This window comes from Heloderma suspectum, chromosome 4 (genome assembly GCF_057233095.1).
Source record: "Heloderma suspectum isolate Gila_16-S chromosome 4, 16-S_ref, whole genome shotgun sequence".
NCBI lineage: Eukaryota > Metazoa > Chordata > Lepidosauria > Squamata > Helodermatidae > Heloderma > Heloderma suspectum.
In genome coordinates this window covers 213,899,591-213,927,328 of record NC_139461.1, presented here as the reverse complement: position 1 = coordinate 213,927,328, position 27,738 = coordinate 213,899,591, and the positions used below count along the sequence as shown (strand labels likewise).

Genomic DNA, 27,738 nt, shown 5'->3' with positions numbered 1-27,738 from the left:
AAAAGCTCAATATGTAACTCAACTGGTACTCCTTTAAGAGGTTAAATTTATTGTGGGTAAAGGACTTTCTTTCCCTGTAATTATTGCTATTGAGACTGCAAATAGTGTATTAAAGCAATAATCCCCAACAGGGAGGGATTACGCTGGAAAATTAATGACATACAGGACCAAAAAACCTTAGCAGAGCACTGGCAGGAAGGACAAAACCAGTACATTGAAATTAGATTTACATTTTGCAGGTATCTAATATTACATTTATAATTATAGAGGGCATCACAAGTAGCTTACAGTATATAAATATGGAATATAAATATGGAATATTCATGATCTTTAAACTGGTGACAAATTAATGTACTGGGAAAGCTACTCCTCATCTTATGCCCTACAAAACCTAGTTTTCATTTCCATCGTTCCATCTTATTGAAGAACCCAGTTTCGCCTGAGTTAAATTAAACAAAAGATCATAGTAGAACAAAGGCCATTGTTAATATTTTCCTTTTCATGTATGTGTGAACCTGGATTATTGTGCATTCCCCATTAAAGGAACACACCAGAAACAAAAATGGGCAAAACATGAACAAATTCAATTTCCCCATCCGTTTTGGAGAAGACCCAGATACAAAAGACGCACTGACATTGATTTCAAATGAACACTGTCAGCTTAGGGTTGCCTGTGGTTCTTATTGCTAAGAAGAAAGCCATAGTGGTTTCTCCCTGAAATGCAATATATCTGCTACATTTGGATACAAAACTGGAGAAGAGCCACCTTTTACATGCCAAATATGATGACAAAGAGAAAAAAGCTGGCATATCCATATAGTGTGCACAACGGTATGCCTTTCAGTCTCTGCTGTCCTCAGTTAATTGGGGCACACACTTTAAACTCCAATTAAATCTCTAGTTGATTGATTTACCAAGTCTACAGATTAAAGCTTGAAGTACTAAATAAGAGGACTAGTATGCATAAATTAATGACAGTGTACAGCTTGGACTATAGTGTTCTCAAAGTTTATTTGGAGGAAGTCAATCAATATATTTTAAACATGTAAAACCCCTTTTCCCATGCCCAAGCAGCTTGCAGGGTTTACGATGTCCAATACACAAAGTTCAACAAGAAAAAATGGTATAAGCTAAAAACACAACTCATCACTGCCTTATATCAATCGCTAACCAGGACGCCCATAAGCCCACTGAAATGAACGGTCGTCCAATGCTTCCTAAAAATAGCCAGAGAACCAGCGCCTCTCGCTCTAGGAGGAAGATCATTCCACACCCTTACTGTAACACTTACTGTGGGGGCGGGGAGCCATTTTGAGTCTGGGGGCCAGATTGCGCCCCCCAGACCCTACTGAGGGCTAGATGATGTCATGGATGGGGCCCAATCCCTGACATCAGGGGCAAAGATCCAACCCCTACATCATCAAGTCCCTAGCCAAAGTGCCAGCCGAAGCTTCTCCAGCTAGCACTTTGATCAGGAAGCCTGCTTTGCTCTGTGTGGGCTTTTCCCAGGTGAGGACAGCCCAGGCAGAGTGAATTCAGCTCCCAGACTGATATACCAGCTTGAGATATACCAGCTCTCCTATGAATCTGTCTAATCCTTTTAAAGAGTTATCTATATAGACTCTATCTTTGGAAGACAAACTTACTCAGTCACGAGTGATCGCCATGATGATGATGTCCAGCTCAAGGAGCACTCCGTCGGTCCCCCTCTCCTTCTGAGAGGCTGGGGCTTTAGGGAGGGGAGGCCACCCACACTTGAGGCCCTGCAAACCGGATGGGCTGGCCTGGCAGGCCACATCTGGCTCACAGTAACTTTCCTGAGTTACTGGAAAACCCTACTGCACTGTGCTCAGCCGTACCATAGCATATATGTATATACAAACTGGTCTGAATTCAACACAATTTAAGTCAGTTAAGGGTGCAATCGTATGCATATTTAGACAGAAAAATGTCCTACAACTCCCAGCATGCCCCAGCCAGCCATTCTGGCTGGGTCATGCTGGGAGTTGTAGGACATTTTTCTGTCTAAACATGCATAGGATTGTGCCTTAAGGGAGCAATCCTACGGCCGCCAGTCAGTGGATAGACAGCCATAGGATAGGTCGGTTCCCTGAGAACCAGCCTCCACCCCCTCCCGCTCTGCCTCGTAGACCGTGCGGAAAAAGCCCATGCTCCATGCTCAGAAGAGGAGCATGGAGCAGCAAAAACAGGGCTTCCTGAGGGTGTGTCAGGGCAGGGAAGTCGGAAATGCTGGTACAACACATCCGATGTATCATACCTGCAGCCTCCTCTCCCGCTCCGCCATCCCATGGCTAGACAGGGGGACCTCAGAGAAAATGAAATCAAGCTACTGGGCTTTTCTATACAAGGCTTTTATTGTGCATCATTCTTCATCCCTGGTAGTTTACAGGCGCTTTAAATGGCGGCATCATCCTTGAGTAGGGGTGGACGAAAGTCCCTTACCTGTCCTCGAAGGACGTTCGCGGTGGGGGGGAGGCGCTTCGCTGCTCCCCCCGCGAAGTTCCGGCCGGGGAGGAGGCTTCCCGCCTCGCCCGGCCGCGAACGCGAAAGTTAAAAAACAAAACAAAACGCCCCCTGATAGGCTACGTGACGATTCACGTAGCCTATCACGGCTAGATCTGCAATGTCGGCCGTGATAGGCTACGTCAATCGTCACGTAGCCTATCAGGGGGCGTTTGTTTTTTTTTCTTTTATTGCAATGGCGGCGGCGGCAGCCGGTCGAAAGACCGGCTGCCACTCCTGCCCCGCTCGAACACCCGCCGAACCGCTGGCCGGACCCGCCGCTGGGAGGGACATTCGGCGAAGGCAAGTCCCGTCCCAGGGGGGGGTGCGGGGTGCGGGTTCGGAGGATTTCTCCCTGAAACTTGTTCGGGGGGCCGAACACGTTGGCGCTCGGCCCCCCAAAGTTTCGGGGAGAAATTCTCCGCCAACCCTATATAGGGATGGACGAAAGTCACTTACCTGATCCCGAAGCTTGCTTCGCGGTGGGAGGGAGGCGCCCCGTCCCTCCCCACTGAAATTCTGGCCGGGGCGAGGCGCCCCATCCCTCCCCGCTGAAATTCTGGCTGGGGGGGAGCGCCCCGTCTCTCCAGCCGCGAAACATCTTCTCCTGCCGCGACGCAAATGGCGGCGGCCATAGCCGCCGCCGTTTGCGTCCCTGGCCTGCAGTCAGCCGTGATAGGCTACGTAAATGTTTACGTAGCCTATCAGGGCTGACTTTGAAAAAAAAACGCGTATGCAAATGGCGGCGCCCATGGGCGCCGCCATTTGTGTTCCTTATTTGGGCACGTGTAGTCTACGTAAACATTTACATAATTTACGGTGAAAATAAGGGCAACGCTATTTGCGTTGCCCTTATTTTCGCCGTAGTCTACGTAAATGTTTACGTAGACTACACGTGCCCAAATAAGGAACACAAATGGCGGCGCCCATGGGCGCCGCCATTTGCGTACGCGCTTTTTTTTTTTTCCAAAGTCAGCCGTGATAGGCTACCTACGTAAACATTTACGTAGCCTATCACGGTGTTTTTTGAAAATCTAGCCGTGATAGGCTACGTAAATCTGACGACCAGCCGCCGCCGCACCGCCGCCAGGAGCCGCCGCCACCAGGGACATTCGCTCAAGGTTAAGTCCCATCCCGGGGGGGGGGGCGGACCGTTTCTCCACCAATTTCAGGGGGCCAAATGCGTTGGTGGAGATTGGGGTTCTAGTTCAACACATCTGGAAGGCACCAGGTTGGGAAAGGCTGCCATACCCCATGGCAGCTAAGAAGCATGGAGGGAAATGTCAAGCCAAGGGCAACAGGAGAGTGCCACTTGATGGCACAGATATAGCAAAGCAAAATGTTATATGGCCTTTATTAATACGGGCGGGGGGGGGAGAGAGAGATCCACAAATTTCATATCCACAAATGTCAAGATCGATGGTGAGGTTCAGTTTCAATGTGTCACTAGGAGCACCAAAATGCTAACAAGTGGATTCATTTGACTGATATGACTGACAGCGATGTGCTTGGAAGGGCGTTCATCCAAAAGAGCCTGCTCAGCCACAACATGCTCGAGCACTTTGCTCAAGAAGTCAACATTTGCTGCTGGCCTATAATTATTCAGATCTTTTGGAGCCACCAACAGTTTCTTCAGGAATGGTCACACTACTGCCTCCTTTAAGGAAGCTGAGCCCATTTCCTCCCTTGAAGATAAGGTGACTATCTCCTGGATCCAGCCAGCTGACCCCTCCTTGCCAGATGTAATCAGCCACGGGGGGGGGGGCACCGGTCAAACAAACATGTGGTCAGATGAACATTACCAAGCAATAGTCCAACCACATAGGCCTCAATGGTGCTCTGGACACCTCCCTGGATTGACCTGTAGCAAGTGCAAAGTCCAAGTTGTGACAGATTTGAATAATTTGTCTTGCAAACATGTTGAAGCTGCAAAACGTGCTCCTGAGTCTTCCACTGCTTCAGCATTAGGGCCAGATTTTTTAACATTACTTGTATAAAAAATAAATATAATAATAATAATAATATAATTATGTTTATATTTATTTATATCCCACCTTTTCCCCAATACTTGGACTCAAGGCAGCCTTACAACATTAAAACTTCTACAATTAAAAACCTGTGAATAGAAATATAAATACAGCTGTATAAAAGTTAAAAATGTAATTAAATCATCAATATTATAATTGTAAAAATATTAAAACATTAAATATAGTTATATGTTTAAAAATGTACAAACATTACTTATAGGAAGCTGCCTAAAACAGAGTTAGACCATTGGTCCATCTAATTTGGTACTGTCTAGCCTTGTGCTGAAAATTTCTCCCACATTTTATTTTACCATTCTCATTCAATATGATAGAAGAGAAAATGCTTTCAAGAAGAAATTCAGTGGTGAAGAAATTTCAGAGAAATTCTCATGGGCTGGGTTCCAGTTTCTTGCCTTACTTACAAGGTGGCCAAGGAGTGAGCACAAGTGTCCTGTCTTTCATCGTGCAATCATTTCTCTGGCCACCTGTAGCTAGGGATGGCGGAGAATTTCTCCCCGAAACTTCGGGGGGCCGAGCGCCAACGTGTTTGGCCCTCCGAACAAGTTTCGGGGAGAAATCCTCCGCCCCCCCACCCCCCGCCCCCCCCGGGACGGGACTTACCTTCCCTGAATGTCCCTCCCGGCGGCGGGTCCGGCTGGCGGTTCGTCCGGTGTTCGAGCGGGGCGGGAGCGGCAGCTGGTCTTTCGACCGGCTGCCGCCCCCGCCATTGCAATAAAAGAAAAAAAAAATGTCCCCTGATAGGCTACGTGATGATTCACGTAGCCTATCACGGCTAGATTTGCAAAGTCAGCCGTGATAGGCTACGTGAATCGTCACGTAGCCTATCACGGGTGACTTAAAAAAAAAAAAAAAGTGTGTACGGATAATGGCGGCCCCCATAGGGAGCCGCCATTCCCGTTCCTTATTTGGTCGCCGTAGTCTACGTAAACATTGACGTAGACTACAGCAACTAAATAAGGAACGCGAATGGCGGCTCCCTATGGGGGCCGCCATTCGCGTACGCGCTTTTTTTTTTTTTTTAAAGTCACCCGTGATAGGCTACGTGACGATTCACGTAGCCTATCATGGCTGACTTTCCAGATCTAGCCATGATAGGCTATGTGAATCGTCACGTAGCCTATCAGGGGACGTTTTTGTTTTGTTTTTTTTACTTTCGTGTTCGCGGCCGGGCGAGGCGGGAAGCCTCCCCCCGGCCTGAATTTCGGCCGGGCGAGGCGGGAAGCCTCCCCCCCCCCGGCCTGAACTTCGCGGGGAGAGCAGCAAAGCGCTCCCCCCCACCGCGAACAAGCTGCGAGAAAAGGTAAGTGACTTTCGTCCACCCCTACCTGTAGCCTCCTCAGCTTCCTACACTTCATTTAAAGCCCAATAGAAGGCAACATGAGGTCATTCCTCCCACAGGGCTTTTTCAGATCAGAAAGTGCAAGTGGCTTGGGAGGCCAGCCACGATTAGGTATGCTCAAGAACACCACAAAAATTAAATTATAAAATACCCTAAGAATGAGACAGAATAATAGAAGCCCCTTTAATGGGGGAAGAAAACTTCCAGGAAATTGGAGGACACATTTTGGTAGATCACTACCTCCACCTCATCCCTGGAGCTGGACATAACACTGCCCCCCCACACACACACACCCCTGCATTGTGGGGGGATGCAAAATGGGGGCCAGCCTACCAACACAGTTGATGCTGCTGCAACCCAAAAAAACCTCACCAAAGAAGAAGGAAGCTGGGCTATGACCTCTGCCAATGGCGAGCCCTACTTGTGAGAAACTGTTGAGAATTTCTCCTCTCCCTGGAGAAATGCAGTGAAATTGTCTCCCAAATTTCTCTGCCCACAGATGAGGTGGAGAATTTCAAGAGGCTGTTTGCACACAACTCTAATACTGTATATGACTGGCACTCAGACTCCAGGGTTTCAGACAGACCTCCTTCTCAGTTGAGTCTTGAGATAACAGGGACCAAACCTGTCACCTACTACATGTGCTCTAACTGAGCTGCAGCCCTTCCACAAAGGCAGTATTCCCTACAGTTCAACCAAGTCATTGACTGTCGTAAGCTACTTTCATAAACCCTCAACAGTTGAGTCTCTATTGCAGTCCTAAGCACTTGCTCCATTACTCAAATGTTTTTATGGCTAGGAAACCTTTCCTACTGTCAATTTTTAAAAGAAGCCCTGCCTTTTTAAATTCAATAAATTGAAGTGCATATTAGAGACAATTTAACCACAGGCTCAAGTGCCAGGTGCTTATCTGTTAATTGGCAGGGATTTGGAATGAAGAAATCTTCCATAAACAGCTTCCTAACTTTAGACACCTACATATGGCAAAAAAAAAAAAAAAAAAAACAACACACAACCCAACATGCAAGAAGGCTCACACTGCAATATTTTATAAGCATAAAGTAAAGGAAAGAAATTGGAGATATTAATATGAAAAGAATTTACAAAGAAAAAAAAAGTTAAAAATAAGTAGGTACTGCTGCTAATATATCCAGGATCATGAATCAGAAATAAGGCAGCCTCATCTACAACTGAATATATACACATAGTTATAGGAAGTTTTGCTCCCAATAAAAGGCAAAAATGTAAATAGTAATAATCACTTCACTGAGTATTATAGCAGATAATCTGGAATAAGGACCTAAATAGAACAGTTGTTGACCTATCTACATAACATTGCGGTTTCAGATTTATGATACAGTAATTTATTGAAAGCACAGTTACAGCATTGCATACTCACAAAATATGAAAGCTATGCATGCACTAGGTTAAGCGAACAGTGTAATCCTATACATGTCTACTCAGAAGTAAGCACCACTGAGTTCAATGGCATTTACTCCCAGGTAAGTGTGCATAGGATTGCAGCCTACGTATAGCAGCAATGCAAGTCCAAACCTAGTATTATTTTTTTAGGCCTCATGACCTGCCTCTCTGAAGACATTTTGAAATATCAAGTTAAAATACCTACTTTTGTCCATAGCATTTCTTGGTATTTAAAAATATAAAGCATTTCTTTATATTTAGAGTCACAGCTTAACATATTAACAGTCAGTTTTGTCACACATCTCACTGTCAAAATATTAATACTTCTCAGGCTTTCCAAACGGTGCTTGCTAGCAAAGGTGTATCATTCAGCTTCCCAGAAAACTGCAGTATCATGGTGACCAAAACAGAAGGTAATTTGTAGTATTCAGTATACATTGGCAGCCTGTATACAAATACACAGTGAAAAATAGGTGCAACTGGAGAGTATGAAGTTGTCTACCTTTAGTAACTGTATTACGTAAAATTTGAACTATGAAACTATGGTAAGAAAACAGTTACTTACCAGGAAAAAGAGGGGAAACACCACAATATCTTAAGGAAGCCTGTTGTTATGGATCCCAGGAGCACTTGGGGTGTGGCCTCTGGGACTTCTCAAAACTAGAAAAGGAAGTCCCACCTGAGTGAATAGTCCACCACATAGTTTAGGCTGCAGCCTCCAGAACATTCTTGCCCATGATGTAACAGGAAAATGAGTTAGTTAACCTCTACCTTTAATAGGGATTGCTGCAACTGTACTTCAACCTTTCTACACAGAGGGAATCACCTGAATTCTTCAGAAGGGAACAATTCATTACACCTGAGGCAGAAGAAGCTCTTTCTATCTGCCTGTAATAGGCAACACCTGAAATGGTACAGCTGAAGTACTGTGGGTCCCAACACTTGGAGCCACATCTATCTCCTAAGAGTGTGTTGCCAGGGGGCTTTTGATATAGGGTCTGAGGTGCCATCACAAACGATTATGGTCAACTCCTAAGTCACCTCAATATTTTCATTTCAGATGTACTGGTTGCAATTCAGAAAAATCTTCAGACCCACTGAAATCAGCAGAGCTTGAGCAGCACATTGTTAAACATCCAGATTCCATTTTATTGAGCCATAAACACATCTAATTTTGTCTTGAACCTTTCCACAGAGACAAGCCTACCTTCAGCAAATTGCTAACCTCCCTTACTATACCTAGCATCTATTTTACATATTTGTCCAAAGTTGCACTGCACAACCGTTACCAATATAAGGCAGGACTCTACAACTTGCAACTGTATGTTGGTTCTCAAATCAAAACCATCAAGAACCCAGGTACCATTTAATTGCCACCACATGGCTTACTTTCTTTATTTCATTTATCTCCCACCTTTTCCCCTCTTGCAGGGAACCCAAGGCAGCATACATGTTCCTCCTCCTCTTAATTTTATCTTCACCACAATCCTGTGATGTAGGTTAAGCTGAGAGTCAGTGATTGGCGCAAAGTCACCCAGTGACCTTCATGGCTCAGTGGCCTGGGGACTAGAACGCAGGTCTCCCAAGTCCCAGTCAAGCCCTCTAACCACTACACCATACTGGCTCTATAAGGATACCTGGTTCCCTCCATGATTTAGCTCCTAACTTTCTCATTCTACTAATCACCTCACAGCTGAGCAGTTATTTTCTTGAAGCTCAGCTCCCCATTTCCATAGGGTTTGTTTCTTTCAGCATGTTACTCTTTCATATCCCACACTGATATGCATATTGGTGCATTCACTAGTTTCTTTGATTCTTCCTTTCAGTCCCATGACAAAAGCAGATGGTTTATTTTAATCCTGGCCACATCAACAATTCAGTTGGCCAGTTCCCCGAAAATGTTAGAAGGGCTTTACCACACAGGTAGAACACTGAGCTAAATGAACCCATTTAAGTTGACCTCTCATTGCACAGATACTTAGTTTTGTGAACATGGGGAAGGAACAAACTTTCTTGACTATCTAAAAATGAAAAACAAGGGCTCTAGCACATCAAAAAGGAAAGAAAGAATCACATGAGAGGCTTTCTCTTTTCTTCTCTTCTCTTCTCTCTCGTTTTGCACCAGTGGATGGTTTTGGCTAAATACATTTTTAATTCATTTATTTAGTACATTTATGTCCCCCCCTTCCTTCCATGATAGAACTCAAGGCATTATACATGGGGTCCCCATACAGTCTCCCACTAACCAGACCTAGACCCGCTTAGCTTTTTGTATCATGTCTGCATCATGTGCCCTCAGACCATGCCCTGTGATCACTTAAACATTCTGTCCAGTTTTTTAAATGGTACCTATTAAGTTCTTACTTAATCCTTGCTCAAGTATAACTACATTTTTGCAATAAATAAGATCTGGGACCTGAATAGACTAATGAGAACTCTGTGAGTGCTTTAGGGCATGTCTTAAGAAGCCAAGACATTATATTCAAGTAATTCCCTGTGTTTGGGGTTTTCATTTTTGTTGAAGAAGGTAAACAAAGGTCATTTACTGAATCTCAGTAGTGTTTATATGACAGAAGCAATGACAAGCTGTTATCAGGTCTGGAACTGGTCAGTTTGGACTATGTATTATAGAAACACAGAGACATATTCTGACATGTCAACGAAGTCCTATTAAGATCAATAGGAGGTAATCCAAGATAAGTTTGCATTGGAGCCTTCCCTAACCTGGTGCCCTCCAGATGTGTTCGATGACAACTCCTACCATTTCTGACCATTGGCCATGCTGGTTGGGGCTGATGGGAGTTGAAGTGGAAAACATCTGGAGGGCACCAGGGTAAGAATGGCTGATGTATAGGATACCAGTCTAAGAGTAGGTTCAAAGATTACCTGATACACAGGGCATAGGAAGCATAAAATGTCTGACATGTTCTGTTCTTTCCGATTCCCAAAACAGAATTCTGTATTTCCTCCACCAAGAAGATGTCAAGCTATCCTTACATCACGAGCTTGCAGCTCTCTTTGATGGAGAAGATATAAGGCATCTATTTCAAAAGAAATCAACACACAACAGAACAGAAGGTGCAAAGCACATCCTTCCTATTCTTCCACATAACTATAACATCCACAGTCAATGTCATCCATGGGGTTATAGATGAGTTGCTTTTAGTTCATTACACTGCACAGAAATAGAGAGTCAGGCTCAGGAAAAACTCTTTTTAAAAGAGTAACCCTCCTGTCAATCACAAGACAGACCACTAGGCATCAAGACAGAGCTGATACAAATCTCCCTTTCAGGCAGGACTTTGGGAATATTTAATGTATAAGGCCAGAATCCAACAGTGTCAGTCCGTAAACTGCAATAACACTAGCGGAGCTCTGCTGAGTCTTTCCATTACACTAGCACTTGTGCATAATGCTTGTGTAACCACCTGCACAACTTCTTCCGCAACCACACTTGCACAAACATAACGTTCGCTGAATTCTCTTTTTACACAGAGTTCAGAACCTAGTTTCTGTTAGAGCAATATTGTCTGTGATATGGAGTGATACATTTGGATACCGCCCTATATGATATTTTTCTGGGGCACTGTTGATATTGCTGTTCTGTGTATTTGCTTTGTAGTTTCATATGTGCTAGTAAGTCATCATCATTATCATTATTATTGTTGTTGTTGCTGGAGTGAAATGATGGTTAAGGGAGTGAAATGAAAAAGCCTATGGATTGAAGGTTGAGACCAATGCATCTCTTTGCAGTGAGACAATTTATCCCCATTGGGTCCCTTTAGGTGAAACCTAAGTCACCCAATATTGTGTGTGTGTCTGTGTAGGAGGGGGAAGGCAGGTTTTCCATTTCACTTCATAGGAGCGAATTGCAAGCATTCACTTATGTAGAGAAAATAAGCACATGTATTCAGGAACATTAGTGGTATGGAAGCTAAACCCTTTTCTTACTTTATGTAACCCGGTTTTCTTGGAGGCAGCCATTTTCATGGGCTCTCCCCAGATCTTGTTCTGGACTTGCCTCATAGAATTCAAAATGAACCACTGAGAACCAAGCTTCCTCTGTCAGCATGGATCCACTCAACATGGACCCACCAGAATAGCTCCAACCTGAGTGCAGTTCTTTGATCATGCTAGACTATGACAAACAGACTCCTATTTAGTTGTGAGGCCTCACACAATGGTACTCACTCTGCATGTAGACCTCTCACATGACTTAAAACATGGATTGCAAAAGGTTCTAATTCATGCGGGGAGCCTAAACACCAGAGGTGCAGAACCTCTTCCAGCCTGAGGGCTGAATTCCATTTCAGGGAAGCTCTTGGGTGCCACATTCCAGTGGTGGGTGGGGCCAAAGGCAAATAGTGCAAGGCCAAATGCAAAAGGGGCAGGGCCAAAATACCAAACATGCCAGCCTATTTTAGCGTCAAGCTCTTACTGCCAGCGATTAAGCCACTGAAGATGCATTTCAACTAGGACTGTGCACCGCTTTGGTCCGAAACCCAAACAAGTTGAAGTGGGCTGCTTCGGAGGTGCCTCACCATGATACAAGGCAGAGCAGAACAGCAACAAGGCACCCCAAAGCAAAGCGGCTTGTATATGAAGCACCTCGTCCAACTCGGTGATTCGTTCTGAGCAGCCCAGACAGCCTGGCACCAAAAGTATCAACTTGAGAAAGTTCAGAGAGGGGTTGAGGAGGAGGGATGGGGAGGAGAAGGAAGAAGGGGGAGCAGGAGGAGGGGAGCTTGGGTGAATGGAAACTCTAGTTGCCAAATCAAGGCTGAATGTAACCCAGCAGTCTCCAATCAGTGACAGTGGTGGAGAAAGGGGGAAGACTGAATAACTGGAGAAAAACAGCTGTGTTTCAGAGATAGATATCATTCTGGTGGTGGGATATGAGAACCCACCCCTGTCCAGGTTCTCCAGACACCTGCCTGTCCAGCCCCTGCTCTGCTCACCGGTCTGTCTGCCTCCGCCGCAATCTCCATGTTTTTTTTTCAAAAAAAACACATGGTGATTGGAAGTCTATGTGCACATAGACTTTTATACACAAAAAGTGCTGTGAATTGCCCAGGCAAAAGGAGGAGGAGGCATGGCACACGCCCCAGCCACTAGCTGTCTCTTCCTTGTAAGCAAGAGGCAGCTAGTGGCGGGGGGGGGGCACCACACCTCTTCCTCCTCCTCCCTGGTTGGCTGTCAAGTAGGGATGTGCAAACTCACCCCCGTCCAGGTTGTCCAGACTCCTGCCCAGCTCCTGCCTCCACTCGCTGGTCCCTGGACTGCGTTCGAGCCCCTCCCACACTCAGCAAGCAGCCTGTACTCACCCCAGCAGCCTTGTAGAGCTCCACGGTCGTCATTTCTAAAACAAATAAAATGGCAATCACAAAAAATCACATGTTTTTGTATGTGCGGAAATGTGCATTTTTGTGAATGCACATATTCTCATGTGTGAAATGTGCATTTTTGTGTGTACGAAAATGTGCATTTTTCATAAATTATGCATTTTCGTGCAGATGCAAATATGCGCATCTGCAAAAATGCACATTTTTGCATCTGCACAAATTTGCACAATTTTGCGATCACCATTTTATTTCTCAGAAAATGGCAACTGCGGAGCTCGACAAGACTGCTGGGGTGAGTGCAGGCCATTCGCTGAGTGTGGGCAGGGGGCGAGAAGGGGCAGAGGCTCAGCGAGCGGGGCTCAGGGGTGGGGGCAAGAGCAGGTCTGCTGGATTCCCGGACTGAATCAGGTGCCTGTACCATCCCTACTGTCAAGGACAGCTGACCAGCAGCATCACACACTCCCCTGCTGCTAGCTAGCAATCTCCCCCTTCCAACCAGGAGACAGCTAGCAGTCCTTGACCCTGACAGCCGCGCAGGCAGGAGGAGGAGGAAGTGCAGGGCTGAGCGGTAGAGCTCTTTGCTTTGAGAGTTTTTGTAGAAAAAAAACAAAATTTAGCTGCACCTACACAAAACACACTGGACCAAACTCTCTGAAATTTGGCTGGTGGGATCCCCTCCATGGGGGCAGAGAGGGCCCCAAATTTCATGTATTTATCATGAAAACTGAAAAAGTTATGGCCAGTTGTGTTTTCCCATGCAAGTCAATGGGAAAATGCCCAAACCAAGTGATCTGGATAGCTGAATCTCGCTTTGGATCTGGATCCAAGTTGAAGCAGAGGGGGTCCGAAACAGTCTGAGTCAAAGTGGGGCTGATTTGGAGGGTCTGAAGGGGCATCCAAAGTGAAGCGGGGGTCCGTGTACAGCCCTAATTCCAACCATTCCGAATGGCGGAATGGGGGTAAACTGCACAAAAGGCAGGAAACAACTAAACAATTAGTGGTTGGTGGAAAGCGGGAGAGTCAGGGGAAGGCATATGACCATCTGGGAAACCCCAAAGGGCCATATTTGGCCCCTGAGTCCAAGGTTCTGCACCCCTGCTATACAAATAGAACAGATTCCCCATTTCAGATTCCTCCTGCCCCACTGTGTGGATGGCAAGGGCGGCAGGAGACATGACAGTAAGGGCAGCGCCCCTGAACACAGTCCTGTCTTCCTCTCATGTGATTACCATTGGGTGATGCATAATGAGAAAGAACCTGGGAGCTGGCTTTTTACGTAGAGAGATGTATTATTAGTTCCTTTGTCAGCCATGTTCACTTTCCTTTTTGGAAAGAAAAGCTGGATAAAAATGTTAAAAGTAAAATACAAGTATTAACTATAAGATTACCTAGGCCAATCCAGGCACATACTGTGAGTATAGAAAAGGGTATGTGCATGACATGCACAGTAATGTTTATGCTATTATATCAATTAAGGAAAGAGAATGTGGACATTTAAGCAGCCTGCATGGGGAAGAATAGCTAGCTGGAATAACCTGGTTTTTCCAGTGAGAATTGTCATCCAAGTAGGTCAGGGTAGGGCAATCTCCAGCCTGGGAACCTAATCCCTCCTGCACTGGGGCCTGTGGATGGTTGAGCACCCTTTGCAGGCCCCAACCCCTGCCCTCCCCAAGCCCCACCTCCTCCCAAGCCAGGCCCCTTAGGTGGAGAGGAATCTACATGTTATTTCTGATTGGAGGTTTGGGTCTTTTTTTTCCTGGGTCCCTCTCTCCATTTTTCCCCAAGTGTTCACAGCTCTACTCCTAGTTAAGTGTGCATACGACTGCAGCCTTCATGATGGGCAAATGAAGCTACTCCCTAAAAAGTGTGTACAGGATTGTGACCTAAGCTCTTTATAAAAAAGAAAGTGAAAAAGAAAAAAAAAAGGCAGCCCTTATTCCACCACATTTTTGCTCCACATGGAGCACTGGAAAGCCATGTGATGAATGTCACACAGTGAATGAACTGCTATGTTTTGCACTGGAGTCCACTAATAATGCTCTACTTTAAGGATCACATCCTAGAAGATGTCTGCTGCCAGTGACACATCTGTAGACCTGACTGCAGCCTTCCCCAACCTGGTGCCCTCCAGATGTGTTGGACTGCATCTCCCATAATTACCAGCCAGCATGGCCAATGGGGAAGGCTACCTTTTTGGCTTCAGCTAGTTTGCATATATCACAGTAAGTTTCTACCATCACCATGACACAGGTATGTCCATCTAGGATCTTAAATGCTGAAGTGGTCACGTTTTTCAAGACTTGAGCTATCATATAATGGAAGCACATTGATAACATACCTATTAACATATCATTTGTTTCATTAAACAACAAAACCGCTGACTCAAAACACCAAAAAAATAAGTCAGAGATCCCAACACTTCCACTTAAAGATCTTAAATACTTGCCACCAGCAGTCATATTGGGTGATTTAAGGTTTTTAATTAGAAATTTCCTGATTATTATATGCTAAGTATGTCATTCCCTTTGGGACCCCCTCCCCAGCAAAAGAATTAAAAAGTAATAATAATAATCACAGTTTAACCCTAAATGAAGCATCAAAACATATGCATGCATTGTATAAGATCAGTGTTTTGCATTTGTATAACCACAATGTTGAAAAACTATACTGGATAGCCTAATATGTATACAACTTCTTTTATGTAGGGCAATATGCATTCATCCAAAACTTTGTAATACTGTAGTCTAGGGTAAATGGAAGAAAATATACTCTGTTACCCATGAAGAAAGAAATTAATAGATCCATTGAAACAGCTGTAATATGTATTCTGTATTCCTTCACTGTGTTTGCAGAAGACTGCTTCCCCTAGTATGACACTACAAAAACAATACATTTTCTTGTAGACTGCCATTAATTTAAAGTGTTTTAGGTTTCATGTGTATTTATTTGAGCTGTGCATAGTTTGAATGGCCACAATTTCAGAGAATAACTGGAAAGTCTGCATCTGGTGGTGAAGTTACTCCTCTATTTCTTATATTAGTTTCACAGCAAATTGGGCTCAAATAAAGTAAACTGTCCTCCCACAACAAGCACAAAAGTTAATACATGCAATTGTGCAAAATGTGACATTAATTCAAAAATGTTCCAGGTCTCCTAACAGCTTTAATATTGCTTTCACTGTTCCCCACCCAGTAGTTCAGTAATGCTTTGTCTTTTTCTGCTAAAATGATGTCGTGCATTCTGTTCTTAGTGGTATGTTTACTTTTAAAAGCTGTTATTCATGCTTCCCCACTTATGAGATGAAAATGATTGTTTGACCCTAAAACTCTAGTTGCATTTATATAATGTATTCAGCATCATACCCAGGCCTAAGAAAAATACATGTGTTCTAGTGATAAAAGTCTCTAATTCTAGCCACCAAAAGGCACAATTGGTTGCTTAGCTTTACAATGGAGTTCGGGGTGGGATGGTTAAAATATCTGGGGGGGGGGGATTCTCACTGACTGGTAGCATTGGTCTGAGTTCTAATGTAAATGCGAAAACTCAGCTCATCAACTCTGATCCAAGGCTGTCTTTACATTGGAGACAATGCAAATAAAAAGAGAGACTAGGGTTGCATTTACTTTCTGTCTGCAGCATAGGAAACCAAGTAAAGTAAATTCCAATGTATTCTAAAACCATGGAGTGTAACTACAGCATATTACTACAGATGAAAAATATGTCAACCAGTGGTGCATAGACACTGAATGTGTTCTCAGCATCTACCACATGAGAACAGTCAGGAAAATAAATAGGATTGGGCTGACAATGCCACAATTTGAAACAATGAAGGAGTATCTTCTGCTGTACTTTCTTTTCTTTTGGCAAGAGATTTGCAACATACATGAAAGGCAATGCTTCTGATCATGATACTTTATGAACCTGGTTCACTAATGGCAAGTAACATGGTTTATAGCTACATTGTTCACGGACAAAACGGCAGCAGCGACTAACCTCTGATTTATAAGATACCAGAAGTAGCATTTTTTGTACTTATTCTAAGTAGAAAGACAATCTGTTCATTTTTCCCCCCTAGAGGATTGTCTTTGCAATGTGCAAAATGTGCCAACCGAAAGTTATGGTGAGGTAGGTGGGGGCAGAGAATGCAAATTAAAGCAGAAGATTTAATGAACTTGAGTCAGATAGAAAGGATCACATCAATAATGGACTGCTACAGGTAAACAAATTTTCTGCTAGCCAAGTGGATCGTTACCATATGGAATGCAAATACCATTAAAAGGGAAGCAATTACTGAACTACTTTGTACATGCAATTGCCTAGTGGCTATAGATAGGTAGGTAGATAGATAGATAGATAGATAGATAGCTACAGTCATGATAACATTGTAATTTGATTTTTCCCCTATTAAAAAATATCATCAGGAAAATGCCAAGAATCTTAAGTGACATCCATGTATCTGCATCCTTGGTGAACTGTTCCTGCTGAGCGGTGCTATAGACAGGCATGGGAAGGTTGCACTGCAGATCCTGTTACAACCATCAGGCACTATCCCACAGAAATTAAGTCAAGCATCAATGATTTCCATTCCATCTTCCATGAACAAACTTAGCATTCCAAAAGCAAGTCAGAACCTTTTGCATTCATCCACCGTTTAGGTAAAAACAGAGCCCTTTTGGGATACCTTCGTAACAAACTGCCTGCTATTTTGTACAGTTTCAAAACATCCAACTAATTGGGCTCAGGGCTCTGCCGGGTGGCACTCCGTGTTCTTAAATCATGTAAAGGTCTAAAACTGGAGCGCCTTTATGCTGCAGCATAGATCAGTGCTTGTTAAAATGCCCCAATTAGGCATAACCGTGCAATATATGTCCCCCCCCCCAGATAAATACACTTAGCTAATACATTGGGCTATTCACTGGTCAGTACTTCTGTTACGACTGGATCCTTGAATCAAATCTCTTGGGAAATATATGCATCCCAGCTCATAGGAGCCAGATGCCCGCACTGTTAGTCTTAATGCAGCGAGCATTTGGAGGGGGCTTACACCAGAGGGAGGGCAGCCAGCACTAAAGAATGGGGTCTTTTTAAGCATCAAGTTAGATCCACGACGTTGGTCACCAACTTAAGATTTCTGAGAAGGGCCATTTCACAAAAGCCCACTCTGCACTGCACCGCTTTGCTTGCAACGCTGGGAGAGGGGGGGAGGAGAGCGAGTTAGCTCCGCTCTCTGATGAGCCATTACAGCTTTCAGAGGCTTAACAAGGAGTGTGAGAAACCTGCCTTGGGAAGAAGCCGCAAAACTAATTCCAAAGGGAGATCTCGCTGCAAATCTTCTGCCTTTCCCCTCCTCCGCCAGGAACGCTTGACAAGAGCAGAAGAGCCCGCGGAACAGCCAACGGAGGCGCCTCCAAAGTTCAACTCAAGTAGCACAGATCTACGAAGAGGGGCATTTCAAAGGGTGGCGTGTGCGTGTTTGTGGGGTGGCGGGCGGGACGAGAATAGAGGGAAAGCACCTTTTAATTCCACTGGACAGGTGAGAAGAGGAGAAACCAGAACGGGAAATGGGGGGGGGGAGAGAGAGGTGTGTTTGGGGGTGGGTTAGAACTGTCCCTGCTCAATGGGGGTAGTCTCGTTTCAAAGCGGGACGGGTCCTCCCCTTCTTTCCCCAGCCAAGCCCTCTGTGCCAAACGGCTCGGACCATTTTGGCGCAGATCAGAACGCCAGCTTCAGAGAGGGAGGAGGACCTCTCCTCCTCCTCCTTCTCTCGCTCCCCCTCTCTCCCTCTCCCCCCCCCGCGCATTCCCTGTGCCAGACGAGCCAAGGCATGTGGCGATCCAAAACAACACAACACACGCGCGCGGGGGCACCCACACGCGCACACACGCGGGTCAGCCCCCGACTGAGGCGCCGGCGGGTGGGGTGTTGGGGGGGCGGCTGCCGAGGCGCGTCCTACCTGAGCACAGCCGTGTCCCCTTTCCTGACCACCAGGTTGTCCGCAGCCGTCCCGGGGAAGTCCACGCTTTGGCCGGCGGGGAGGCAGGACGGCAGCAAGCAGCACAGGCTCAACAGCACCGCGGCCAGCCACTGGTTGGAGCAACAAGCGCCCTGGACCAAGAGCATCACGTCCATGCCTGCGCGAAGGCGGCGGCGGCTGCGTGCGCTCCGGCTCTCGCCTGGCGTTGCCCCCCGACGACCCTTCGCGGCGGGCAGGCGCGGCAGCCGTCCTTCCTCGGCGCCGGGCAAGCGGAGCGCCCTCGCCCTCCTCGCCGTCGCCGCCCTCCTCGTCCCGCTCGCCTCGCCTCTCTCGCGCTTCTGCCGCCGCCGCCGCCTCCCTTCCCTCCTCTCTCGCCGCTTCTCGCCGCTGGCCGCGTCCGGAGCGTGTCTCGTCTCGGGTGTCTCGCACACCATCTAGCGAGGAGGGAAGCGCGCGGGAGAATGAGCCAGCCAGAGCGGCGGCGGCGGCGGCAGCGGCAGCAGCAGACGGACCCCAGGCTCTGAGCCGGTTGCCATGCAGCCGTTTCCGTAGCAACTTGTCCTGGTGGCTGGTGCTGGTGGTGCTGGAGCAGAGAAAAGCGCGCGGGGGGGGGAGATGTATGGGGGGGGGAGAGGGGAGCCGGGGAGAGGAAAGCAACGGAGAAGGATCAGTCACCGAGACCCTTCGGTGAAAGAAAGAAACTATTCAAGGCATCACTGCAGTCAGATCCAGACACGGACCTGCAGCCAGGGCGCGAGAAAGGGAGAGGACGCACAGATACACACGAGCTGATTTTCTTTCCAGGAGCTGCCGTTGCTTTTTCTCCCGCTTTTCCTTTTTATTCCTTCAGGCTTAAGCAGCTTCCCTCCCTTCAGCCTCACTCCCCAGCCCCACCCAACGCGCGCGCTAAAAGTTAGCCCGCTCTGCCTGGGGTGGCCGCTGGCGCTTTGCTCTGCTTTCGCGGCGCTTCGAAAGGGGCACGTCTGCAAGGAGGGAAGGGGGAGCTGCTTTAACCTCCTGATCTTGCACACACACGCACACAGCAGAAAGGAAGGACTCGCTGGCAAGGCAAGTCCTGGATGTTGAAAGCAAAGCCTGCGTTCCGGGTTGAATTGCGGGCCCTTTGGTACTGATCCGGGTCTGGGTGAATGCTTGGGGGGGGGGGGTCCTTTACCTGGACAGGAGTTGACTCCCCACACGAAGGAGAGGGGACTGTCGGCAGATTTCCCTGCAGGATGAAGGTGCACCGGGACTCCCACTGACAACTTCTAACACCGTCCACATCCCACCCTTCCCCTTCCCGGTCTCTGAGGCATTCACTCTCATACATTGAGAATCATTTCAGTGTGTCCCAAACTCTGGAAGTGGAGACAAGTCAGATGATTAAGCGGGCCCACTCCTAGTGGTAGCAGGCCAGTTTCTGAGGTCCGATTAAGTCAGGGAATATACTCTCTATATATTTAAATCTAGAGTTGTATCTGAAGTAAATCAGGTTGGCCAGTTCTCCTCTGGAGGATGTGGGAAGTGGTAAATCTAGGGCTGGATGGACCTCTGGGGTAAAGCCCAGGCTCCTGCAGCCCAGGGGCCCTCCAAATGACCACTCAGAGAGAAGCCCATGATGTGGGCATCAGGGCAGCAGATGCAAACTCCCATTTTATTACTGTAGACATGATGGTGCTGGGATTTAAATGAGCTTGAAATGTATAACTGCACATGTTCAGAATATTTCTTTTTATCAGGGCTCGCGAACATTCCAACATATCAGGACTGTAGAAGCAGTTGTAAAACATGGGAAATGTTAGTCAACTGCTTCACAACTGAAGTGATACACACGGCTGTCTAAACAGGGTGCCCATTAAGTCCAGGGTCTAAAATTACCTAGCTGCACTACTGGGTGAGGGTCTCAGGCTTAATATGCCCAAGACCATTGGTTGAAAGCTTTGCTTTCAACATCCAGGACTTGCCTTGCCAGCGAGTCCTTTCTGCTGTGTGCGTGTGTGTGCAAGATCAGGCTGTTGGTGGTTCCACAACTGTTCCTCTTAACAAGTGTGGAACCCCCACCTTTCCACACATGTTGGATTAAGGCACACGACATCTAGGCAGCTAGGAACACTCATACACAGTACTTGAGTGCCAGTGTGGTACAGTGGTTACAGTATTGGATTAGAACTGGGGAGACCCAGGTTCAAATCTCCAGTTGGCCATGAAGTTTACTAAGCAACCTTGGGCTAATCACTGATGCTCCACCTGTCCTACCTCACAGGGTTGTTGAAAGGATAAAATGGGCAGGATAGCCATGTATGCCACCTTGAGCTCCTTGGAGGAAATGCAGGATATAAATGTAATGAACAAACACTAAACAAACTTGCCCCTTCATGGATCACCGCCTTGTTGTGGCAAAGGGGCTTGCGTAACTCAGTGAAGCCATAAGCCATGCCATGCAGGGACACCCAAGACAGACAGGTCATGGCGGAGAGTTCTGACAAAATGTGGTCCACTGGAGAAGGAAATGGCAACCCACTCCAGTATTCTTGCCAAGAAAACCCCATGGAACGTATCACAAGGCTAAAAGATATGATGCTGGAAGATGAGCTCCTCAGGTCGGAAGGTGTCCAATATGCTACTGGGGAAGAGCAGAGGGTATTTCCAAGTAGCGCCAGAAAGAGTGAAGCGGCTAGGCCAAAGCCAAAAGGACACTCAGCTGTGGATGTGTCTGGTGGTGAAAAGAAAGTCCGATGCTGTAAAGAACAATATTGTTTAGGAACCTGGAATGTCAGATCAATGAATCAAGGTAAACTGGAGGTGGTCAAACATGAGATGGCAAGATTGAACATCGACATCTTGGGAATCAGCGAACTAAAATGGACAAGCATGGGCAAATTTAATTCAGGTGACCATTATATCTACTACTGTGGGCAAGAATCCCTTAGAAGAAATGGAGTAGCACTCATAGTTAACAAAAGGGTGGGGAAAGCAGTACTGGGGTACAATCTCAAAAACGATAGAATGATCTCAGTATGAATCCAAGGCAAACCATTCAACATCACAGTAATTCAAGTATATGCCCCAACCACTGATGCTGAAGAAGCTGAGGTTGATCAGTTCTATGAAGACCTACAACACCTTCTAGAACTAACACCAAAAAAAGATGTCCTCTTCATCATAGGGGATTGGAATGCTAAAAGTAGGAAGTCAAGAAATCACCGGGATAACAGGCAAGCATGGCCTTGGTGTACAAAATGAAGCAGGACAAAGGCTAATAGAGTTTTGCCAAGAGAACACACTGATCATAGCAAACACTCTTTTCCAACAGCACAAGAGGCGACTCTACACATGGACATCACCAGATGGTTAATATCGAAATACGATTGATTATGTACTTTGCAGCCAAAGATGGAGAAGCTCTACAGTTAGTAAAAACAAGACCTGGAGCTGACTGTGGCTCAGATCTTCTTATTGCAAAATTTTGGCTTAAATTGAGGAATATTGGGTAAACCACTAAACCATTCAGGTATGACCTAAACCATATCCCTTATGAATATACAGTGGAGGTGATGAATAGATTTAAGGGATTAGACCTGATCGACAGAGTGCCTGAGGAACTATGGATGGAGGTCCATAACATTATTCAGGAGGCAGCAACTAAATCCATCCCAAAGAAAAAGAAATGCAAAGCAAAGTGGCTGTCTGATGAGGCTTTACAAGTAGCTGAGGAAAGAAGGGAAGTGAAAAGCAAGGGAGAAAGGGGAAGAGGAAGATATACCCAACTGAATGCAGATTTCCAGAGAATAGTGTCAGGGTGGAAACTGAGCCCAGAGAGCCCCAGAGCAGTTCTGATTCTGAGGAGGAACAGCAATCCATGGGAGAGGAGCCAGCTCATCCCACACATGCTCAGCACCTGGCACAGATTCCTCCTGCTGGCATTCCAGAGATAGTTAGTGACCCTGGTAGTGAGGGAGTGCGAGAGGGGGGCTTCTTAGATGCTCGACACAGATGCAAAGAGCGACGAGCGATGCAGAGAGCGGAAAGGAGGCGTAGCGCCCGTTTGGCGCACAAGCAACGGCCGCCTCCCATGGACCCAAGGGAAAGAGGGAGGATCTCTCCCTAGCCCATAAGTTCTGGGTCTTCAGGTGACTCTCTTTCAAATGGGGATCAACTGCCTGCTTGAAGGTTAGGCCTCGCTGCTGTTCCTTGCTTTAGCTGCTGGTGATTAGCATCTGAAAGAGTCATTAAGTTGTAATGGGATTAAAGCTTTGAAAAGAATTCCCTTTCGTCTGTGTCTTGAGTTGGCTATTGGAAACTACTGAGAGAGGCCGCCAAGGCGCTCCTGACAAATAGCAAGGAGAGACAAGAAGGCCTTCTTAAATGAACAATGCAGAGAAATCGAAGAAAACAACAGAATGGGAAAGAATAGAGATCTCTTCAAGAAAATCGGAGATCGCAAGGGAACGTTTTGTGCAAAGACAGGCATGATAAAGGACAAAGAAGGCAGGGACCTAACAGAAGCAGATGAGATTAAGAAGAGATGGAAAGAATACACAGAACAACTATACAGGAAAGATCTGAATGTCCCTGATAGCCACGGTAGTGCGCTCACTGAACTGGAGCCGGACATCCTAGACAGTGAAGTCAAGTGGGCCTTAGGAAGCATTACTAACATCAAAGCTAGCGGAGATGACGGTATTCCAGCTGAGCTATCTAAAATCCTCAAAGATGATGCTGTTAAAGTGCTGCACTCAATATGCCAACAAATTTGGAACACTCAACAGTGGCCACAAGACTGGACAAGGTCAGTTTACATTCCAGTTCCAAAGAAAGACAATGCCAAAGAGTGTTCAAACTACCGCACAATTGCACTCATTTCACATGCCAGCAAGGTTATGCTCAAAATCCTACAAGCTAGGCTTCAGCAGTATGTGAACCGAGAACTACCAGAAGTACAAGCTGGGTTTCGAAGAGGCAGAGGATCTAGAGATCAAATCGCCAACATTCGCTGCATCATGGAGAAAGCAAGAGAATTCCAGAAAAATGTCTATTTCTGCTTCATTGACTACGCTAAAGCCTTTGATTGTGTGGATCACAACAAACTGTGGCAAATTCTGAAAGAGATGGGAGTACCAGTCTACCTTACCTGTCTCCTGAGAAACCTGTACGAGGGCCAAGAAGCAACAGTTAGAACCAGACATGGAACAACCGATTGGTTCAAAATTGGGAAAGGAGTACGACAAGGCTGTATATTGTTGCCCTGCTTATTTAATTTATATGCAGAGTACATCATGAGAACCGCCAGGTTGGATGAATCACAGTTCAGAATTAAGATTGCCCGGAGAATTATCAACAACCTCAGATACGCAGATGATACCACCCTAATGGCAGAAAGCAAAGAGGTTCTAAAGGGCTTCTTGTTGAGGGTGAAAGAGGAGAGTGCAAAAGCTGGTTTGAAACTCAACATTAAAAAAACGAAGATCATGGCATCTGGCCCCATCACTTCCTGGCATATGGAAGGGGAAGAAATGGAAGCAGTGACAGATTTTACTTTCTTGGGCTCCAAGATCACCGCAGACGGTGACTGTAGCCATGAAATTAAAAGACGCTTGCTCCTTAAGAGGAAAGCTATGGCAAACCTAGACAGTATAGTAAGAAGCAGAGATATCACCTTGCCGACAAAGGTTTGTATAATCAAAGCTATGGTTTTCCCAGTAGCAACGTATGGCTGTGAGAGCTGGACTATAAGGAAGGCTGAGTGCCGAAGAATTGATGCTTTTGAACTGTGGTGCTGGAGAAGACTCTTATGAGTCCCCTGGACTGCAAGGAGGTCAAATCAGTCCATCCTAAAGGAAATCAACCCTGACTGCTCCTTGGAAGAACAGATACTGAAGCTGAAGCTCAAATATTTTGGCCACCTAATGCGAAGAGAAAACTCTCTGGAAAAGACCCTAATGCTGGGAAAGATTGAAGGCAAAAGGAGAAGGGGACAGCAGAGGATGAGATGGCTAGATAGCATCACCGATGCAATGAATATGGACTTGAGCACACTCTGGGAGATAGCACAGGACAGGAAGGCCTGTCGTGCTATGGTCCATGGGGTCACGAAGAGTCGGACACGACTGAATGACTGAACAACAAACAAACTTGACCTCTATTAGGGTCTGAAAGGAAAGAGTGAAGGCTTGATGTGGTAACAGAGTACAGCCTATTTGGTTCAAGGGAGATCTTGCTGACTAGACTCTCCATGCTCATCTCCAGATAATATTTATTCATTCACTTAGAATTACAGTGGGTCCTATGCAAGGAACAGGTCACACCATATCTAAAACAACATCCCTATTGTATGCAAATAAAATATATCCAGGAGCTGAAAACATCTCCCCATGCTTCTCCTAATTGTCCTTATAGGGATGGGTGTATCTGTTAAATCCATTTGTGTGAACTTCCTCCTTTTCCCACCTTCATGTCCATTCTGTGCCAGTTCTTTGCAGAACTTTTTTTTCTAATGAGGAAAAGATCTGTACATATATTTGTGCACATTTTTCAAACCAATGCTTTAATAAACGTATTAATGGATGCATGGTTCCTCCATTGACTAAAGTGTGTTTGTGCACATTTTAGAAATGTACGCAGTGCTTTTTTTTTTAAAAAAAAACTTCTTTTAAAAAACTGTGCATATTGTTGAGTGCATTTTTCTTTTGCAGAACACATTGCAAGCTCGGAAATGTATGGGTTTCCGATCACAAATTGTGTCGGTTTTTGTGTTCAGTTCCAGGAGGTATATGGATCAGGAAAATGCAGTAAAAAAATACCTTGAGGAAGTAAACGTCTCACCCATCTCTAAATGAACACATTGCATACAGACTGTATGATCAAGGGGCCGCTCACTTGTTTTTAGAGGTTGCAGAAGGAAATAGGTCAGGATGCAGTCTTTTGCTTTGCAAGGCCAAAGCCATCTGGAGCTTTACAGGTCATCAAAACTGCCCCTTAAATTTTATATATAGAAGACAAGAGGCAGCTAGTACAGATATTGGAGAAGGGATATAACTGTTTGCTCCAAACGTTCCCCAATCAAGAAGCAGGCTGTTGAATTGTGCACAATCTGTTGCTTGGCTATTGCTAAGGTTGGAATGAATTTCAGCATCTTTATTTTTAGTCATTTAAAAAACAAAGCAAAATTATTTTATTTTTAACATTCACTCCCCCCCCCCCCATCCTTTAATGTCTTGTTTGGAGGCCAAGAGTGGCTAGAAGTTTTTTTAAAAAAGCAAAATTATGTTATTTTTCACATTCACTCCCCCCCCCCCTTATCCTTTAATGTCTTTTTTGGAGGCCAAGAGTAGCCGGAAGTTGAAGTCTCAGATACAGTAAAATGGACTCAAGAACACTTTCCCAGCCTGTGAACGGAGTGACCAGAGAAAGCAGTCTGGAACCTGTAACTGAAAGATGGGTGTCAACTGTCCCACCCAGTTTCAGAAAAATCATCTGAATTCTGTCTTGTGAGACTGTACACTCAGTCCATCACCTAGCCAACTAACTAACCACCAGCCCAGGACTAAGAATAAGCTAGCTAGCTAAGGGTGCAATCCTATGCATGCTTAGTCAGTAAAAACTCCTACAACTCCCAGCATCCCTCAGCCAGCATGGCTGGCTGAGGGATGCTGGGAGTTGTAGGAGTTTTTTCTGGCTAAACTTACACAGGATTGTGCCCTAAAAGAAGGTGTATTCTACCCCTTTCGTCTTTTCATCTCAGGCTCCAATTGCAGGGTAGACTTCTCTGATGCTTTCGTTCATAGAAGGGGGTTTAAAACAGCAGCAGCAGCACAACCTGCTGTGCATAAGAAATGGAAGGAGAAGCAAGGAAGGTCCCCTTAACTCTGTCTCTTTCTGCAGTTTTCCATCTCAAAATCACCCTACAAAACCTGGTTGTTCACCTACAGCAAGAAAGATACAGCAAAGATACGGATTGGCTGTGTCTCTTTCCCACTACCATGGAATTCGCTTGGAGGAATTATTTCTAGTAGTTTTGAACTGGAAATGGATCAGGTGGGGGAGGATTATCAATCTCTTTCCACACATCCTTCTTTTGCTCAGTCAAAAACAACACATTCCTTCAACAACTTTGGGTTAAAAAAAGCACAGAGAAAATTGGGGGGGAAAATCCTGAACAACATGCAGTTTGAGCCTCAGAAGCTCCTCGTGGCATTCAGGGCTGGCGTTCGGGGAAGGCATGGTTGGGAACTAGCCAAGGGCCCACACCCCAGCAGGGGCCCACTGCCAAGATCCCTCCTGGAGTTGCTTGTCCCCTTCACCATTGCAACCTGCATGTTCACCTACCCCTCACTCTGACTCACATGATGTGGGGGGGGGGAGTGAGAAGGAGCAGCAGCAGATGCCAACCCCCTGCCTGCTCGCTGGCTCTCTGCCTGTCAAGCAAGCAAGTGGTAGCAGTGATGAGAATGTGGATGAGGAGCAATACATCTGGTGACAATGGTAGTGAGAAAGGAGACTCTCTGAGGGTTGGCCTCATTGAGGGTGTCTTGCTCAAGGGCCCTCCAAAACCTGATGGCATCAGTCTTCTATGGAAGCATACTAAGCCTGCACTGTGCACTCACCGGGACAACTCTGGGGTTAGCAAAGCAGGATTCTGGGGTGATGGCAGAAGTTGTACATGTGTGTGGCTGGTTCCCAGTTCCTAGTGCAAAATTCTAAGAACCGCAGGAGCCAGATGCAATTTGCCAATAGATACAGGCATTTGCCAATAGATTACAGTAAACTGCTTTAAAAAACACACAGTTTCTCATCCCTTGGCTCCCACCACCCCTCCCCACCTCCCACAAGCACACTGATAGCTTGTTAAAGAGAAATGAAATATTTTGCTTGCTTCTTGCAGGTACATCTTGTTGCAATTAAGTGGAGGAAGACTAGGGAACAGATGGGAATCAAGTATTTTAATTGTAGCAAATCACAAAGTTGCATAATGCAAAAGGAGGCTTAAATGCTTTGAGTCCTCAAGTATAAAACAATTAATATTAGGCATTGTAGATATTATGAAGTGGGCATCCCAAGAGAATGCTGACAGCTGAATCTAGTGGCAGGGGG

The 27,738-nt window shown here is 45.9% G+C and overlaps 1 protein-coding gene across 3 annotated transcripts in view; it reads right to left on the bottom strand.

Annotated features, from left to right (window-relative positions):
* NEGR1 (neuronal growth regulator 1) overlaps positions 1-19,037 on the bottom strand; it is a 791,297-nt gene extending 772,260 nt beyond the window's left edge. For 2 of the 3 annotated variants that reach the window (XR_014790510.1, XM_084852229.1), the window contains exon 1: positions 18,628-19,037. Coding sequence is in view for 2 of the 3 variants with exons in the window: in XM_084852229.1 (XP_084708355.1) it covers positions 18,628-18,803 (176 nt within the window). In the remaining variant the exon portion in view is untranslated. The remainder of the gene's footprint in view (positions 1-18,627) is intronic. The other variant, XM_084852228.1, reaches the window with a different exon arrangement.
* Between the last annotated feature and the right edge of the window lie 8,701 nt (positions 19,038-27,738).